This window comes from Microcaecilia unicolor, chromosome 2 (assembly GCF_901765095.1).
Source record: "Microcaecilia unicolor chromosome 2, aMicUni1.1, whole genome shotgun sequence".
NCBI lineage: Eukaryota > Metazoa > Chordata > Amphibia > Gymnophiona > Siphonopidae > Microcaecilia > Microcaecilia unicolor.
The window spans coordinates 383,785,486-383,802,739 of NC_044032.1; the positions used below are offsets into that span (position 1 = coordinate 383,785,486).

At 44.7% G+C, this 17,254-nt stretch overlaps 1 protein-coding gene across 1 annotated transcript in view; it reads left to right on the forward strand.

Annotated features, from left to right (window-relative positions):
- The window catches only part of FRAS1 (Fraser extracellular matrix complex subunit 1), a 689,426-nt gene that overhangs the window by 642,388 nt on the left and 29,784 nt on the right, over positions 1-17,254 (forward strand). Inside the window, 5 exon segments of the mRNA XM_030190549.1 lie at positions 4,875-5,107; positions 10,088-10,248; positions 13,576-13,790; positions 15,062-15,212; positions 15,788-15,895. Of these exon segments, the coding sequence (XP_030046409.1) occupies positions 4,875-5,107; positions 10,088-10,248; positions 13,576-13,790; positions 15,062-15,212; positions 15,788-15,895 (868 nt within the window).

Here is a 17,254-nt window from a genome sequence, read left to right on the forward strand (position 1 = left end):
ACCCCACTCTCTGGCATCTCATTCCACCTGCCCACCACCCTCCTAACTTGCTTTGTACACACGGCAGCATTAAGCACACACTGCTCCAATCCTCTCTCTAACCACAGCCCACCCTCTCTAGCGTCCCGCCTTCTCTGATGAAACTTCATGTTTCCTGCTGGAGGAATCGGACGCTAGAGAGGGAGGGCCCCGATTTACAGAGCAGAGCAGCGTGTGGTTAATGCCGCCATGTGTACAAGGCAAGTTTGGAGGGCCACGTGCAGCGGGCGGTGGGATGAGATGCTAGAGAGCACGGTGGCAGCAGAGAAAAGGCTGCTGGTGTGCGTCGGACAGGACAGAACAAGCTGTAGGAGCATCGGGGAGGGAGGGGGACAGCGATTGGAGAGAAAAATATATGCATGAGGGAGGAAGAGTCGGAGAGAGTCAAGAGGTGGTAGGAAAGAAAAGAAAAGTCTGTCGGTGTGGGGTGGGGGGTTAGGAGAGAATGTGGGGCAGCTGGAGAGAAAAAGCTGCAGGAGCTCCCGGGGGGGGGGGGGGGGGGGAGGGAAATGAGATTCTGCCAGTGGAGAGAAGAGGAAGGGAAGGAATGAGATGAGATGGTGCGATTGGTGCCCATAGAGAGGAAGGGAAGGGAAGAGAGATGGATGAGATGATGCCCATAGAGAGGACGGGAAAGAGAGGAGATGGTGCCCACGGGGTGGGAGGAGAGACCGGAGGAGATGGTGCCCAAGGTGGGGAGGGGAAGAGGGACATAAGGAAAGAGGAGATGATGCCCATGGATGAAGGGAAGCGATAGAAATGAGACAGATATAAGGAGAAAGAAAAATGACAGAAAGCTGAATGTGAAAGATGTTATATGGGAAGAAGTGAAGGAGGAGAGAAAAGAAAATAGAGTTCAGAGCACAGACAGAGGAACAGAACCAGAGGCAGGGAATAAGATTATTAGAAAAATAAAATCATTGTATAACAATGGTAAGAAAAATGATTTTATTTTCAGTTTAGTAAAAGAATTTACATCTGTATTCTATATTTTGCACTATACAGGTGAAAATGTGAGGCGGACATGTGATTAATAATTTTGGGTGCCATTAATCTTCCTATTACACCTTTGAATTGGTGAACACTCCTATTAGAAACTGATATGTCACTTCCTCCTTCCAATACTTCAGTTTAGAGATAACTAGAGTAAGAAACAGTGTGTGCAAGTCAACAGTGTCCCTTCAGTGCAATAGTAATACATTGAGGGGCATTTTCGATATGACGTCTAAATCTAACTGTCCAAATTTCAAGTGGAGAATATAGCCATTTTCAAAAAATATATATATCTTTTTTTGGGGGGGGGGGAATGGCTATTTGTTAGATGTTTTTGTGCTCTATGTGTTCTTTTTGGTCCGTTTAAAAAAAAAAAAAAAAAAGTCCAAGTGAAAAACACACAAAATTAAGCAATTGGGATGTAGGAGGAGCCAGCATTCTTAGTAGACTGGCCACAGAGACATCCCAGGACAGCAATGGGGCACCCTAGAGGGCACTGCAGTGGACTTCAAATAAATGCTTCCATGTACACATCTCACCGTTGCTCCCTTATCTTGTCTGCTGAGCCCCCCAAAACCCACTTCCCCAACTGTACACCACTACAATAGCCATTATGGGTGAATGGGGCACCTATTTGTGGATACAGTGGGTTTCTGGTGAGTTTTTGGAGGGCTTACAGTTTCCTCCACAAGTTGAATAAGTAGGGGGAGGCATGGTCCTGGGTCCACCTAGCTGCAGTGCACTGCACCTTGTGAAGATCCTCCCTTCCGCCTGAAGGTCCTCAGGATCTCCCCTTCACCCTGGCTACCCCATCTCCTGGTTCACTGCAGTCCACGGGCAGGGCTCAAAGAAATCAACTTCAAAGCAAACCTAACAAGTTCTTTATTTTGCTTGGGATCCCACAGTCCAGCAGTTCAAAAAGACAAAATACTCGAAGCGAAAAAAAAACCTCCCAATTCCCCCTGTTGCTCCTCTCAGGGGTACAACCACAGCAAGGAAAAAAAACAACTTTTAACTCCCAGGCTTCCAGCACCCAGCTGGTTCCTTACAGACAGTTTTATAGCCCTGGGTCTTCTTTCTTCCCTCCCCCTCTCCCTTTCTCTCCCTTGGGAGGGGGCAAAACACTGCAAGCAGTTCCAGCAAAAAAAACAAACACAGTTCTTGAGGCTTCAGCACACAGCTCAAAACCCTTTCAGCTTCTTTTAGGTTTTTTAGCCACAGTTCACACTCCTCCTTCCTCCTGCTGGGGCTCAGCCCACTCCGAGAAAATCTCTCATCCCTCTTCAACCAGAACTCTTTAAACTCACAGTTCAAGCACAGCCTGAGCTCTGGAAAATGAAAAGGCCCCACCCATCTGGGTCACTCTCTCTAAGCACTGACCCATCCTCCCACATGACCTTTCCTCTTCCCTCTCTTAGCCCAGCTACCATACCATGAGGTTACCTGCTCTCTTATTTTGTTACCTAAGGAGTGAGCCCAGGCTGAGAGGTCCATAGGCTCTTCCTCGCTCTCCTCCCTTTCTCTCTGCCCAGCTTCTTGATACTCCATGGGCTCACCGTCCCACCCACTTTGCAGCTGTTCCTCTTTCCCTTGATTACCCTGCAGGGGCACCACCCTTTCCTTGTTAGAGTTCTCCCCCTGTTCCTGCTGGGGAAGGTAATCTCTGTACCAGGCTTTTCCCCGAGGTTGCTGGGAAATGTAGTCTCTTCCTCTCCTCCATTTTGTAGGGGTCACGAACCTTTCTCTGCTCTCTCTTGGGTGATGCTGGGTAATGTAGTCCTTTTCTCTCCACCCTTTTCTAGGGGGCACTAATACTTCTCTCGCGCTCTGGGGATGGAATGGAGACAAGGCTCTGTTCTGCCTACGTCTGCTCGTGAGCCGCCTCCCTTCTTCCTCTTCCATTTCCATCTTATCTACCCCCAGGTCCTCTCCTTCACAACCTACCACTAGACTACTCCAGGGACCTGCATGTTGCTCTGATGGACCTGAGTATAACATCTGAGGCTGGTAAATAATGTTTTTAATCACATTTTTGAGGGGTGGGAGGGGGTTAGTGACCACTGGGGGAGTAAGGGGATGTCATCCCTGATTCCCTCCAGTGGTCATCTGGTCATTTAGGGTAGTTTGTTGTGGCTTTTTCGTTTATAAAACAGGTCTAGACGGTAAACATCCAACTTATAGTTGTGGGTGTTTTTGGTTTTTTCCTTTATGACTTAAAAACTTCCAAGTGTTAGGAATGCCAAGATCCCACCCTTATCATGCCTCTTACATGCCCCCTTGTGATTTGAACACACTTCCTGACGGACTCCGTAGAAAAATGTCTAAAAATTGTTAATACCAATTTAGATGTTTTTGTGAAAAAAAAAACATCCAAATTTAGATTTATGCCACTTTTTGGATATTTTTTTCTTTTGAAAATGAGCCCCACTGTCACTTAAAAAGAGAAAAAGGTCCTTCATTACCACTTTGTTATCCATTTGTTTCATGCTACATCATTTTTCAGTCTCTATTCAAGCCTTCAAAAGCCTGTAATAAAATATCTCTGAATAACTAACTGGTAGAAAAATTCAAATAAGAATGAGCCACTCAGCAGAGTGCATTCAGAGAAAAATATAATATTGTTTGCACAGGTTAAGTCAGTCATTGAAATTACCTCTCCATGCCCCCACTTGTACTTTTTCAGTAATACTCCATATCAAGCCTTTAAAAATATGTCCATAATTTATACAATGTTCCGTCACTGGAGCTTGTAACTTTCTCAGTCGACTGTGATGCTATAACAAACATGGCATTAAGGCTTGTACCTTAATGACATTGCCCTCAGACTGGGAACAGATGGGAGAATCTGCTCACAGACTGGAAAGAAGGGGAAGATTGGCTGAATGTGGCTCACAGGCTTTAGTTTGCGTATACCTGTATTAATGAATAAAGATTTATATTAGTAATCCTTTTATTTCTAGATTGCCTTTCCACTTTTAGCTCAAGGTGATTTACAACATTTTTGAGTGTAAAGCAGAGTAGGCTGCTGTGAATATAGTAACCGCTGCCTAATAATAATGTGTCCGATATTCAGACTGTGGTAGGTAGCCGGGCTGCCTCCCACAGTCAGCACCAAGCCCAGATATTTCATGCCAGGCTGTTTCCGGTGACAGGCATTGAACATCTGGTTTATTTTTGGCCGGTTGAGTTTGAACCGGCCAAAGATATTCCACCTATTCACGCAGCCACATTTGGCCACTTAACTGGCACTGAATTTTCCCAGCTACCCGGATATTTCCTTCTATCTCACTGCACCACACGCCTGGAATAGACTTCACGAGCACGTACATCTAGCCCCGTCTTTGGCTGTTTTCAAGTCCAAGCTAAAAGCCCACCTCTTTGATGCCACTTTTGAGCCCTAACCACTGCTCACTTGCCTGTACTTTTTATCCCCTCCTCTTTAATTCCCCTTACCTCTTAGTTGTTCTGTCTGTTTCCTGTCTTATTTAGATTGTGAGCTCTTTGAGCAGGGACTGTCTTTATGTGTATGGTGTACAGCGCTGCGTATGCCTTGTAGCGCTATAGAAGTGTTAAGTAGTAGTAGTTATATTGCGCAATATAACCGGCTAGCTGCTATCCACTGACCAGGGATATTCAGTGGGAGATAGCCAGCTATCTTCTGCTGAATATGGCTGGATAGCTGGCTAAGTACCATTTAACTAGCCAGATGCCATCCCTGGCCGGTTAAATGGTTTTGAATATTTTGGGGAATGTAATGATTCAGAAGATACTGGTCTGATGGTGCCATAAGGATGAGTATTTAACACACGTTCAACTTTCTTGTTTGTCTTCCTTACCATAAGGTGCTGGACAGCATTTACTTCAGCCGGCGCTTCCATGTACGGTGCGTTGCCAAAGCAGTGGACAAGGCAGGACACGTGGGGACACCATTAAGAAGCAACGTAGTATCCATAGGGACGGACAGCGCCATCTGCCATACACCTGTGGTAGCGGGCACTGCCAGGGGATTCCAGGCACAGTCATTTGTAGCCACTCTAAAGTATCTGGATGTCAAGCACAAGGAGCACCCCAACAGGTGAGAGGGATCTCACATCACCTGGCAAGATTGTGATAGAGTGTGGAGTATTTGTTTGCAAAACTGGAGGTGTAGGACTTCTGTTGTGTTCTGGCCAATTCTGTATAGACTGGGATAATGACAGATCCCAGATTTCATACCCATAGAAGAGGATTGATTAAATGATGCTATCAAACAGTTTAATAGTAGTATTCCAGAGGTGAGGAGAGTTTGTGCAGAAGTCACATTATCATTTTTTTTTAATTTTATTGATAACAACTTAATTTTACAAGCACTAAAATAACTTGCCAGAAATACAGAGAAAATAACACACAAGAATTATTTCAATCAGGTAATTCTATACTCTTCCTTAGACCACAAAATAGGGAGAGTGAAACAAGACAAGGAGATCAATTAAACAACAGTAAACAAAGAAAATGTGATATTAACCTGATTATCCCCAGTTATTATTTATCTGAATCATTATTCCACATTGATCGTCTGGTTGGCTTCTTCAAACCCAAAACGGTGTATAGTCAATTTATTTCGTTGGAAACATTCTTATTGTCCAATATTAGTGGAAATAATACACCTGATTTCATTTTTTTCTCTTTTAAAACCAGAAATTGTTAACAATACAAACACTTGAGTCTCTAATCCAATTCCCACTGATTAAAGTAATCCCAGTATCACAGGTGTCACTCCTTTTGAATTAATATACTAAGAGGAATCATTTCAGAGGGAAAAAACTTTAGGAGTCATACCCGGAATTCTGGGAAAACAACAATCTCGATATTAATCATCTGTAATAATATTCATTTTGTTCAAATTTTTCTGGTCTATTATCATTTTCAAAATCTTAACTGTTTCCTACTCCTGTAGAACTTCATTTGCTATATCAATTTTTCATTCTCAAAGGATTCAATTAGATTATCCATGTGGCTCACTAATAAGATTATATCTGAAGCTAAATTATTTACTACCACCGTTAGGTCCTGGAGCGCCTTCCAGATGATATTCAATGTAACCTCCATGGGAGCCAAAAACTCCAAGCTGATAACTCTTTCGGGTTTAGGAGTGGCACCGCCGACATGGGTTCAGCTGTAAACGACTTCCGTTTCAACATACACTCCTAACTCACTCCAACCCTCCTTTGGACATGGTGGTTAAATGATTCATGAGCAATGAAGTTGTTTCCAGGTCCAAGAGCATCAACGCTCCTTCGCCGGCGCTAATCAAAGAACTCACCAACCCAGTCATCTGTGGACAGCTTGTCGCGCAGCGGTCCCACACGTGCTGCACAGGGGACAAAACGCTGGCCATCGGCAGCTGACCCCCCATTGTCCCCTTCCTCTCAGTTAAGGTAACTGCAAATGCAGAGAGGAAATTTAAACAAAGACAGAACTTCAGAGAACAGCTGGGCCGTTGAGCGTACGAGCTTCAGGTCGCCATCTTTCCACTTTCCCTAGTTTGGGACACTCTTTGTCTGTTTTCTCCTCAGAGGCCTGTCTGATATGGGTAACCCTTCAGCATAGCCCTCTGAGTCATTGAAATACAGAAGCCCCTCCATCGTTACAAGGTGGTGTCCCTTCAGAGGGGGTCTCATTATTAATGTAGGGCTCTTGTCATTGTTGAGTAAGGCCGGGGTAGTAGGGTTTGTGTATTGGGTCTGTGAGTGTTTTCTAGGAACTATGGGACCACTGGGAATATGGCCCCAGTAACCGAGAAATCGCTGGGGAATACCTTGAGAGTGGAAGACTCGCCCAGAGGTGGTTGAGACCCAGTTGGTGGGAGGAGGGTGCTAGTGTAGAGCACAAGCGGCAGGTTCAGGCAGACCTGAGCTGTGCTGGGGATAGACCCTCTAAGTGGCCGCGGGGTAGCCCCAGGCGGGTGGCTAGGCATTCCATGACACTAGTCTACTCTTCTCGTCTTCCAATGGTAGGACGTCTTCAGGAGTTTCAGGAGGAGTGGACCAAAATCACATCTGACCAGTGGGTTCTAGATATCTTACTGAAGGTTACAAGTTGGAGTTCTCTCGCCCTCTGCGGTCCCCTCTCTTTTTCCCCTGAACTTGTTCTATTACTTCATCAGGCTTTTTGCCTGAAGAGGGGGCTCCCTGTGAAAGCTGTGGGAGATCCCCTGGCAACCATGGCCTGGAATGGCTGCTTGGGCGGGCCCTTGGGGCCAAGAAGGCCCGTTTTGCAGCTGGGGAGGACCTGGAGGTGGTGCTTTCCCTCAGGTCAGAGCTCCCATTCTCTGAGGATGCAGATCAGGGAGATCTCTGGGATGCAGAGAACCTGGGGGAGCCTGCACAGGTGCCTATGGGAGAGGATCCCTCAGTTGTTCGGCTACTGTGAAGTCGCAGTCTTGTTTGGTTGGATGTCTGGTGCTCTCTTCCTTCCGAGGGTTCCTAAAGGGAGTTTAGTTATGTTATGTTTTCTGTTTCTGGGTTTTTAGTGATTTTTCTATGGTGCTTAGCTATTCGAAATACTAAGCAGGTCAGGGTTGCACAGCTCTTTATACAGGTGTCACTACTCAATAATTCTCAGTCTCCCTCTGCTGGTAGGAGTGCATATTACCTACTCATTGGGAATGGTCTGGAGAGACTCAAGGAAAGCAAATTAGCAGGTAAGATCTAATTTCTCCTTGTTCTACAATCAATAAATTACCTTCTAAAGTCCTTTGATTAAAACTGACTACCTTGGGGATGTTAAGATCCTATGATACATTTTGTAGGCTTAATAGGATTAGCCAATATGTCCTGAATAAATTCTAGCGTGAATGTGTTCTCCACCTTGATGATGGCCATTTTCTCAGTAACATGACAGATACTTGGTTGGTATATTTTAATATTACTGTTTTTATATTGTTTTTTTGGCTGTTAAGTGTATTTCTGGTAATTGTATTTGTTATTTCAGGGGGAGAAGGGTGAGGAGTATTATGCCTTTGTTGAATGTCTAGTTTATATGCTGTTGTGATTATTTACTACAACGTCATAAACATATTTGAACTAAAATGCTGATCATGGCTGGCTAAATTAGCCCTGGATATTCAGTGCACTGCCACGTGTGGGCCCTGGCACTGATTATCCAGGGCTAAATCATACTGGGCTGATGCGGGTCCTGGAGGATTATCAGTCTGGGCCCACAGAAGACTGATATGTGGGCCCCAGCTGAATATCGGCTGGGATCCATGTAACCGTTTTTTAAAATTCACCCCACCCCTCCCCAAATCCCCAAAGCAGCCTGCCTCCTTCCCTCCCCCATCCCCGAAAATCCCCTGGGCCTACCTTGTGGTCCAGTGGGGTGGATGGGGGCAAAAGCAAAGCCCACTCGCTCCTGCCCCCTTGCGATTGCCTTCTAGAAATGGCTGCTGCGACCTCTCAGTGGGAATCGAACTGAGTTCGATTCCCACTGCAGTTCCTTGTGACTCTGGGCAAGTCACTTAACCCTTCATTGCCCCTGGTACAAAATAAGTACCTGAATATATGTAAACCGATTTGAATGTAGTTGCAAAAACCTCAGAAAGGCGGTATATCAGGTCCCATTTCCCTTCCCTCATGGAAACTCTCAGTATTTACTGCGAGCAACCGTGAGAGGTTGTGGAAACCATTTGCAGAACCCCCACTGGACCACCAAGGATACAGGTAGGCCTGGGGGCCCTACCTAGACCTCAGGGGGATATGGGGGTTTGGGGGATGTTGGGGGGTTAAGAAGGGCAGTGAGCTGGAGAGAAGGGGAAAGGAAGAAGGCGGGCTGCTTCATGGGGGCTTGGGGGGAGGAAAACTTTTTTTTTTAAGTTATGCAGGTCCCAGCCACATACTTAATCTGGTCAGTTTAGAACAGCTCAAAAACTGTCCTAACATGGCCGGGTTAGGTATGTGGGTCCTTGCACTGAATATTGCCGGCACCCGCATAACCCCCGACTCCTCCCCAGTCCCGCCCCTTATACCACCCCTGACCTGCCCACTTTTAACATGGGCAGTCAGAGACAATATTCAGAATGCTGCCTGGTTTAATGCTACTGAATAACAGCGGTTGGGAGGCTCACCACGATTTAAGCCAGCCGGAGCCTGTTCTGTACACTTAAATTGCTCTGAATATCAGCTGGCATATTTTTTTGCAAGTAGATTTCCTCCTAAGGGTACATAGCATTATAAATTAGCAAGATATCTCCACTGCAGAGTGTGTCTTCATAGCTGGCAATTGAGCTAATTGTATTTAAAAACAGATAAATACAGAAAATGATGGCAGATAGAGACCATACGACCCAGGGTTGTAGCCAGACCTCAGCGGGAGGGGGGTCCAGAGCCCAAGGTGGGAGGGCACATTTTAGCCCGCCTCCCCCAGTTGCCGACACCCCCCCCCCCCCCGCCAGTTTCACCCTCCGCCGCTGCCAACCCTCCCCCGCCACTTTCGACCCCGCTGCCGCAAGGTACCTTTGCTGGTGGGGGTCCCCAACCCCCAGCAGCCTTAGTCTTCTTCAGCACCGGTCTTCGGCACGTTTGCTCACTTCGCTGATCTGTGCTGTGAGTCCTGACATTGTGCTGGACGTCAGGACTCACAGCACAGATCAAAGTGAGCGAACGCACCGGAGCCCAGCGCTGAAGAAGACTAAGACTGCCGGGGGTTGGGGACCCTCACCAGCAAAGGTACCTTGCTGCTGCGGCGGGGGGAGAGTCAAAAGTGGCGGGGGGGGGGGTCGAATGTGGAGGGGGCCAAGACTAAATCTGTGGGGCCCCATGCCCCCGTGGCCCCACCTAGCTACGCCCCTGATACAGCCTATGCAGTCTGCCCATCCATACCAACTAGTAAGCTGTACAGTCCCTTCCTCTCTCACTTAGAGATTCTCTGTTTTTCTCCCACGTTTTCCTGAATTCAGATAGGTCAGTGACATATTTAACAAGGTCACCAAGAAGAGCAGATTCAGTCTCCACATTCAGTTTGTTATGGTAAACTATTACTAAGAAAGTATTTCTGTACCAATATTTTCTTTCCCTAGAATTCATATTGCTGTGCAGATTCCTCACCAGGATGGAATGCTTCCTCTGGTGTCCACCATGCCACTCCACAACCTGAATTTTCTACTCTCAGAGTCCATTTATAGACACCAGCACATCTGCTCCAACCTGGTCACCATCAAGGACCTCAAAGGTATCTCAGGTAATGTCTCTGTGAACTACAGTATTGGGTTGTAGCTCTTCCTGTGTGAAATGTGAGCATGGTGCCAATAACATAGCAAGGAACCCTCTGACAGAGAATAATAAAAGGTACCTTATTTACTTATTAAGGGGCCGATGTAATAAAGGGGCTCATTTTCAAAAGAGAAAAACGTCATAAGGTGGCAGAAGGATGTTTTTCTCTCAAAATCATCCAAGTTACAGTTTTCAACACCCTGATTTTAAACGTTTTGCTCCACAGTTTGTCCAAATTTCAAAGGGGGGAGGTTCTGGGGGCCTGTTTTTGGCGAGACATTTTTCTGAAATAATGGAGCAAAATGAAAAGGGCCAAAATTAAGATGATTTTGACTAGACCAGTTTCAATCATGACTAAGTGGCCAAAAGATGCCCTAAATGACCACTGGAGAGATAAGTGCTGAAAGAAATCCCAGCGCCAAATATCAAAGTATTGAAATTTAATATACAAGCTTAACAATGCCATTCTATTTTTTACAAATCATTAACCAACCACAAGATGAACCATTATTCTGCACAGAATAATATTGATGAGTATGCACCACGTAGCATATCAGCACATGCACATAATATGTTTGCATTAAAACCCTGTGCACAGTATTCCAGTGCTATTTATACATCGAATAGTATATGCAACTCTGAGGGCTGATATAATATTTTATGCACAAAATATAGCTGCCGCAAGCACAGATTCAATATGCTTGCTCCCCACATGCTCGCTCATGATAGCACTCATTTTTTTGTGCACAACTTACTTGTATGGGGAACAAAAATTTTTACTCTTATGCTTGTATTAGGAAACTGTGATTGAGCTTTAGGGCGTGACTGTGACACAAAGTTACTACATCAGTCATGATGCAACCCACGTAACTTAGACATTCTTTTTAACAGTACTGCATAACCACACAGTCTGCTTCCTTATATCCACTCCTTAGAGGAATGGAGGAGTAGCCTAGTGGTTAGTGCAGTGGGCTTTGATCCTGGGGAACTAGGTTCAATTTCAGCTGCAGCTCGTTGTGACTCTGGGCAAGTTATTTAACCCTCCATTGTCTCAGGTACAAAATAAGTACCTGTATATAATATGTAGACCACTTTGATTGTAACCACACAAAGGTGGAATATCAAGCCTGTCCCCTTAGATCAGTGCAGGGGCGTATCTGAGGTTCAGCAGTAGGGGGGGCAGGGGCTAGAGTGAGGGGGCATATTATAGCCCCGCCGCCGCTGCCGAGGTCCGCTTCCTCCTGCCTGCTGAATCTGGAAGGGAAGGGATGCAGCTTTTACAGCACAGCACGAGGAAGAAAACTTAAATATGACTTCGGCTGGGCTTGCGGGGGTTGGGGTCCCCCGCCAGCTGAAGTAAAAGGCACCGGCAGGTAGGAGGAAGCGGACCTCGGCGGGGGTAGGTGACGGCGGTAGGAGGGTCCAAGGTGAAATCTGTGGGGGCCCAGGCCCCTGTGGCCCCACACTGATACGCCCCTGGATCAGTGGTGTAGTCACCCACTTTGGGCTCAGGCCCACCCAAAATTTGTGTACCATTACTGAGGCTGGCAGAGATTCCCAAGCCCCACCAGTAGAAAGCCTCCTCCCCTGCAACAGTGCTCCGAGCCAAGCCACTGCTACTGTTGTCCCTCTTGCGTGCTCAGTTTCACAAATTGGGGGTTTGGTGGCAGCAGCAACTCAAAGACACTACTGCCAAGCATTAAAAGTATCTTGGCTGCTCAAGGAGGAGGTGGGGTGGAGGGGCCGAGAGGGGGCAAAGAGTGAGGGGAGAGCAAGGGCAAAGAGAAACTTTCGTGCATACTCACTCTGGGCTCAGGCACACCTAAATTAGCCATCTGGCTATGCCACTGTCTTAAATACTTATAAAATTTGACCCAGGGTAGTTTGGGTGATGTGTCCAAGTTGGGAGAATCACTTTATTTTTCCCACTCTTTATATGCAGTGTTGAAATCAGTCAAGCCTAAAAAAAAATAGAACCTAATATAAAGTCTGGAAATGCTTATTTACATGATCCAAGGATTACCACATCATTTTGGGGCAATAATGGGATTTAACTGCTCCTTCCTCAACATTAGCCAGGTTTCCATAGAGTGGACTGCTATGGAGAAAGTCCTCATGGCATTTAGAGGCAGCTCTGACCTTGATTAAAGAGCAGCAGCCTAATACTAGAAACCACCCCCCCTAAGAGGAAAATAATTAGGGTACAGTTTTTTTCAAGTAATGTCCAAGTAGTGACATTAGGTTAGTGTTGAACTGGCCATACAGCACTGCTCTGAATAACCGTCCTCTCTCCCCCACCCCATGTGCTTATTATTCACATGGAGGAATACTACCATGTACTCAAGCATGTGTAAGGCAGTCCTGCTGCTTTTCTCCTTTTCTTTCCATTTTGGACATTCATAATATTTTCTAGAAAAGAGCAGCCACTGAAAGGAATGCAACAAGAGTGGGAAACTAAGATACTACCAGAAACAGGAACAGCCAGTTGTTGTTGGACTGCTTGGACCAATAACGTCTATCATTGAAATTGTGGTCATAGTGTTATTGTTCATAAGTGTCCCACTTTGGCTGAGTTACCATTTCTCTGTTACTAAGGAAAATTCTTTGAGATCTAGGCATCGAGAACATGCCTATTTGAGCCTGCCCTATAAAAAAAGGTAGGCGCCTTCTTTTCTTTATAGAAAACTAGAGTAAGTTGCCTAGAATGAATATAGATTGCAAAAGAATGTATGTACATTACAAGAGTTATATACTCTATGCACTTAATTGTGTGCCGTGCCCACGTTTCAATCATGCGAACGCTCATCTGCATCTTGGATGCTCATATGTGTTTATATATGCGAGTAAATGAGTAGAATTATTTAAGTGCGTTCTTGCCACCTAGAACTAGGAGCCTCTTTATAGAATTAGCCCCACTGGTAGCAAATGTTGCCATTGTTAGTGTGCTTCACATTTCAAAAGGATGTGAGCTCTCCTCCAGCTCAAGAGGATCTTCTGGCTCCTCCTGAACATGAGCTTGCTTTCCTGCACTGGCAGTGTGCTCTCTCCTCCCCTCAGTCTGAATTTCCCTGTTCCACAATGGTTACAGCTGTTTGCCTCCAATCACCATTTACAATTAACTGCAAAAAAAAACCAACAACAACAACAAAATCTAGAGCCAGGCCAGTTACTCTTGCTTCAGTGTTGATTCAGTTCTAATCACTAAAATGACAGCTGCCATAGTTTTAGCACTAAATGATGCACTTTCTTTCTCTCATGGTTTCTTTCTCTTCCTCCCATCTCACGTTTTGTTCAGAAGCAGGATTCCTGGATGAGGTGACCTATGACAGCATTGCCATAGGTCCTGGCTACGATCGCCCATACCAGTTTGACCCCAGCATGAGGGAACCCAAGACAATCCAACTCTATAAACACCTGAACCTAAAGAGCTGCCTTTGGACTTTTGACGCCTATTATGACATGACGGAGCTCATCGACGTCTGTGGGGGATCTGTAACAGCAGATTTTCAGGTAGTGTGTTTAAATAACTGAAAGAAATGTGTATCTTTCTACATAAAGAAGCAGAGAAAGCCTTGTAGCCCAGTTCCTTGAGATCTTTCTCCACTGACATAGTATATATAGAAAGCATCGGTGAATCTGGTCCTTAGCTTGTTTCACTTGAGAATTAAGACATTAGGGAAGCGATATAAGTTCAAATGAGGGGCCTTTAGGGTGGTGGTGGAGGTAGAAGGGATTGGGATGGACTGTCCCCAACCACCAAAGCTTAAAGGAGGCAGAGTGCAGCAATTATAGTAGTAAATGACAGCAGATAAAAGACCTGTAAGGTCCATCCAGTCTGCCCAACAAAATAAACTCATTTTACATGGTATGTGATACTTTATATGTATACACGAGTTTGATTTGTCCTTACCATTCTCAGGGCACAGACCTTAGAAGTCTGCCCAGCACTTTCTTTTAATAAGTTACCTCGTTGCCTTCCACCAGCTTTCTTCAGTGAAAGATGAGAAGCTTAGGTGCTTGCCTGGTTGCCAGAGAGCCTAGGCTGAAATAATTTAATTAGAAAAAGCTGAAGGGAGGCAGTGTGACAACACTCTGCCTCCACCCCCGTAGTGCGGGGTCACCGAGCCCGCTACATAAATTCCCCACCCCCCACTCACTACAGGAGCTGCTTGGGTGGAATTTATACCATTGCGTAAGGGAATAACAATGTAAACCTTTTGCCATGTCTCCAAAGCTGATGCAAAACTGTTGTGGCCATTTTCGTTTTGTTTTGCACCAGTATTTTTGAAATACGAACTATGAAAGATGATTTCTGACTGCAGCATCCAGAGCTGATATTTCTCAATTAATGACAATCACAGAACTTCATGAAGAACACCATTTGGTGTGTAAGAAGACAGGTTTCTTGAAAGCCCTTACAAATATCTCATTGTGCTCTTTATAACTTATAAGACTTGTAGGACAATGGCAGACCTTAGAGGCCTCATTGTTATATTGCTGGTAGTACTGAATATATAGTGAACGTAAGTACCCAAGCGAAAGGTGCCAGAACTGATTTCCACATGTGATACGGTTGAGGGAGTTCCCTACCTGAATGACACTCCAGTTCAACTTATCAACATTCAGGATTTCAGCTTCATTACTTCAGAGCTGGGGTCTCTGCTTTATTATTTGCAAGGACACACACCTAAATCAGCACAATAAGTTCATGCCTGTCCTTTTTGAATGTTCTCAGAAGATGATCTTACCTAATTTGTCTCCCTTTGTTTTTTGTTGGGCAGGTGCGGGACTCTGCTCAGTCTTTCCTGACTGTGCATGTGCCCCTCCATGTTTCCTACATTTATGTCACAGCTCCCAGAGGCTGGGCCTCCCTGGAACATCACACGGAGATGGAGTTCTCCTTCTTCTATGACACTGTTCTGTGGAGGACAGGTATCTCACTTATTTCCCCCGTCCTTATTTAAGGGTTGGACATCACACGGCACACTCTTCTCCTAAGCTAAGAGGCTGTGTTCCGTCTTGTGTTAAATATAACTCAGGTTTACTATAAATTTAAAGACAAGTGGCTTCTCAACTGATAACCTATGCAGGTCGTGTCATAAGTCTCCTGGCTCTCTCCTACATTTACTCTATGAATGCTCCAATGTAAAAATCTTCTGGTGAGACATATGGAATAAAATTGTTGACATATTACATTTGCAAGAAAATGTATCACCCACCATTATAATTTTGAAATCTGCTCTATCCTCATATTTATATGATACAAACATTTCAACTTCCTAATTTCAATAACCCTGAAATTGATCATTACCCACTGGAAATATAATACAAACCTAATTGTAATCATATGATGGAACTGGATACTCTTATACAGGAAATATGGTAGAGGAGCCAATCGCTTCCCTTGGGAACAGCAGGAACTGCAGGAGGTGCTCGACCGTGTATGATGTGAAAACAAGTACCCATAATCTTTCATATTGCTTACATTTCCTTGTCATGTCTTGCAGGGATTCAGACAGACAGTGTTCTTTCCGCTAGGCTTCAGATAATAAGGATCTACATCAGGGAAGATGGCCGCCTTGTCATTGAGTTTAAAACTCATGCAAAATTCAGAGGTAAGATGCCGAGCTGCTTTTCCCAGAGAAATTTGTGGACTATTTCTGTCACTTCCCTCACACCCAGAAATATGCCTCACTCTGCAAGGATTTTATTATGAATTGTAAGAATGCCCACTATAAAGGACAGGATTTGAGAGTCTGAAAATTCCCCCTATAGTATATACATGGAATGGAGGGCTAGCCTAATGGTTATGGTTTAGGCAATGAGCTGTGAACCAGAAGGTTCAGGCCCAAATGCCACAGCAGCTCCTTATGGCCTTAGGCAAGTCACTTACCCATTTATGCTTCAGGAGAAGGCAAAGGGAAACCACTCCTATATTATACCAAGAAAAATACAAGGGGGGGGGGTCCTTAATCATGTGGTCACTAGGAGTCAACTCTGACTCAAGAGCACACCTGAACCTGGAGCAAATAAACAGCTCATTTCCTTTCAAGACCAGAAAAGCAAACTTGATGGAATACAGCAAATTTCCAAAGGTGTTCTTTATGTTATAAGTGTATGTCTATGTCTGCTCAATTCCTCTCAACCTAAAATATGTCATGCTGAGTCAGACCAAAGGTCCATCAAACCAGCATGCTATCTCTCAAAGTGACCAATACAGGTCACTAGGAAGAATCCAGTAGACCCAAAGAATAGATCCATTCCTTGTCTCAGGGATGAGTAGTAGTCCTGTGAGGACTATTTGGCTAATAATTGTTTAAACTCAGCTATATTAGATGCCTTCACCATATCCTCCAACAACAAATTCCATAGCTTAATTGTTCGTTGAGTGAAAAAGAATTACTTTCTACAGAGTATTCCCTAGTCCTAGTACTGTTTCAGAAAGTAATAATAACCATTCCCTATTAACCTGTCTCAGGACATTATAAACCTCTGTTGTATCCTTCTTAGTCATTCCAACACCATTCTGAAAAGCCCCAACCTGGTTACCATTTATTCATATGGGACTCATTCTCTCATTTTGATTGACCTTCTTTGTACCTTTCTAGAAGTATAACTATATTCTCCATTCTTTTCCAAATTATACCTAACATTCTGTTTGCTTTCCTGACTGCTGCCACATGCTGAGCTGAGGATTTTAACCCAACATAACTCAGTGTTTAAGTTTTAATGGTGTTGCAGAAGGAAAAGTCACACTTTAAATTTCTTTTTCTTTTTTTTTATGTTTTTATTTTTTGATTTTTTACAACATAAGAAAAACCAATATGACAAAATATCCAATTAGATAACTTTTCCAATGCTGTTATAAATTGCACAACAATACAACAGTTATTATATCACCCCCCCCCCACACACACACACACACACACCCCCATCCCCCTTTGTTCATAGAGAAAGCTTAAGTGTCTCTGTTA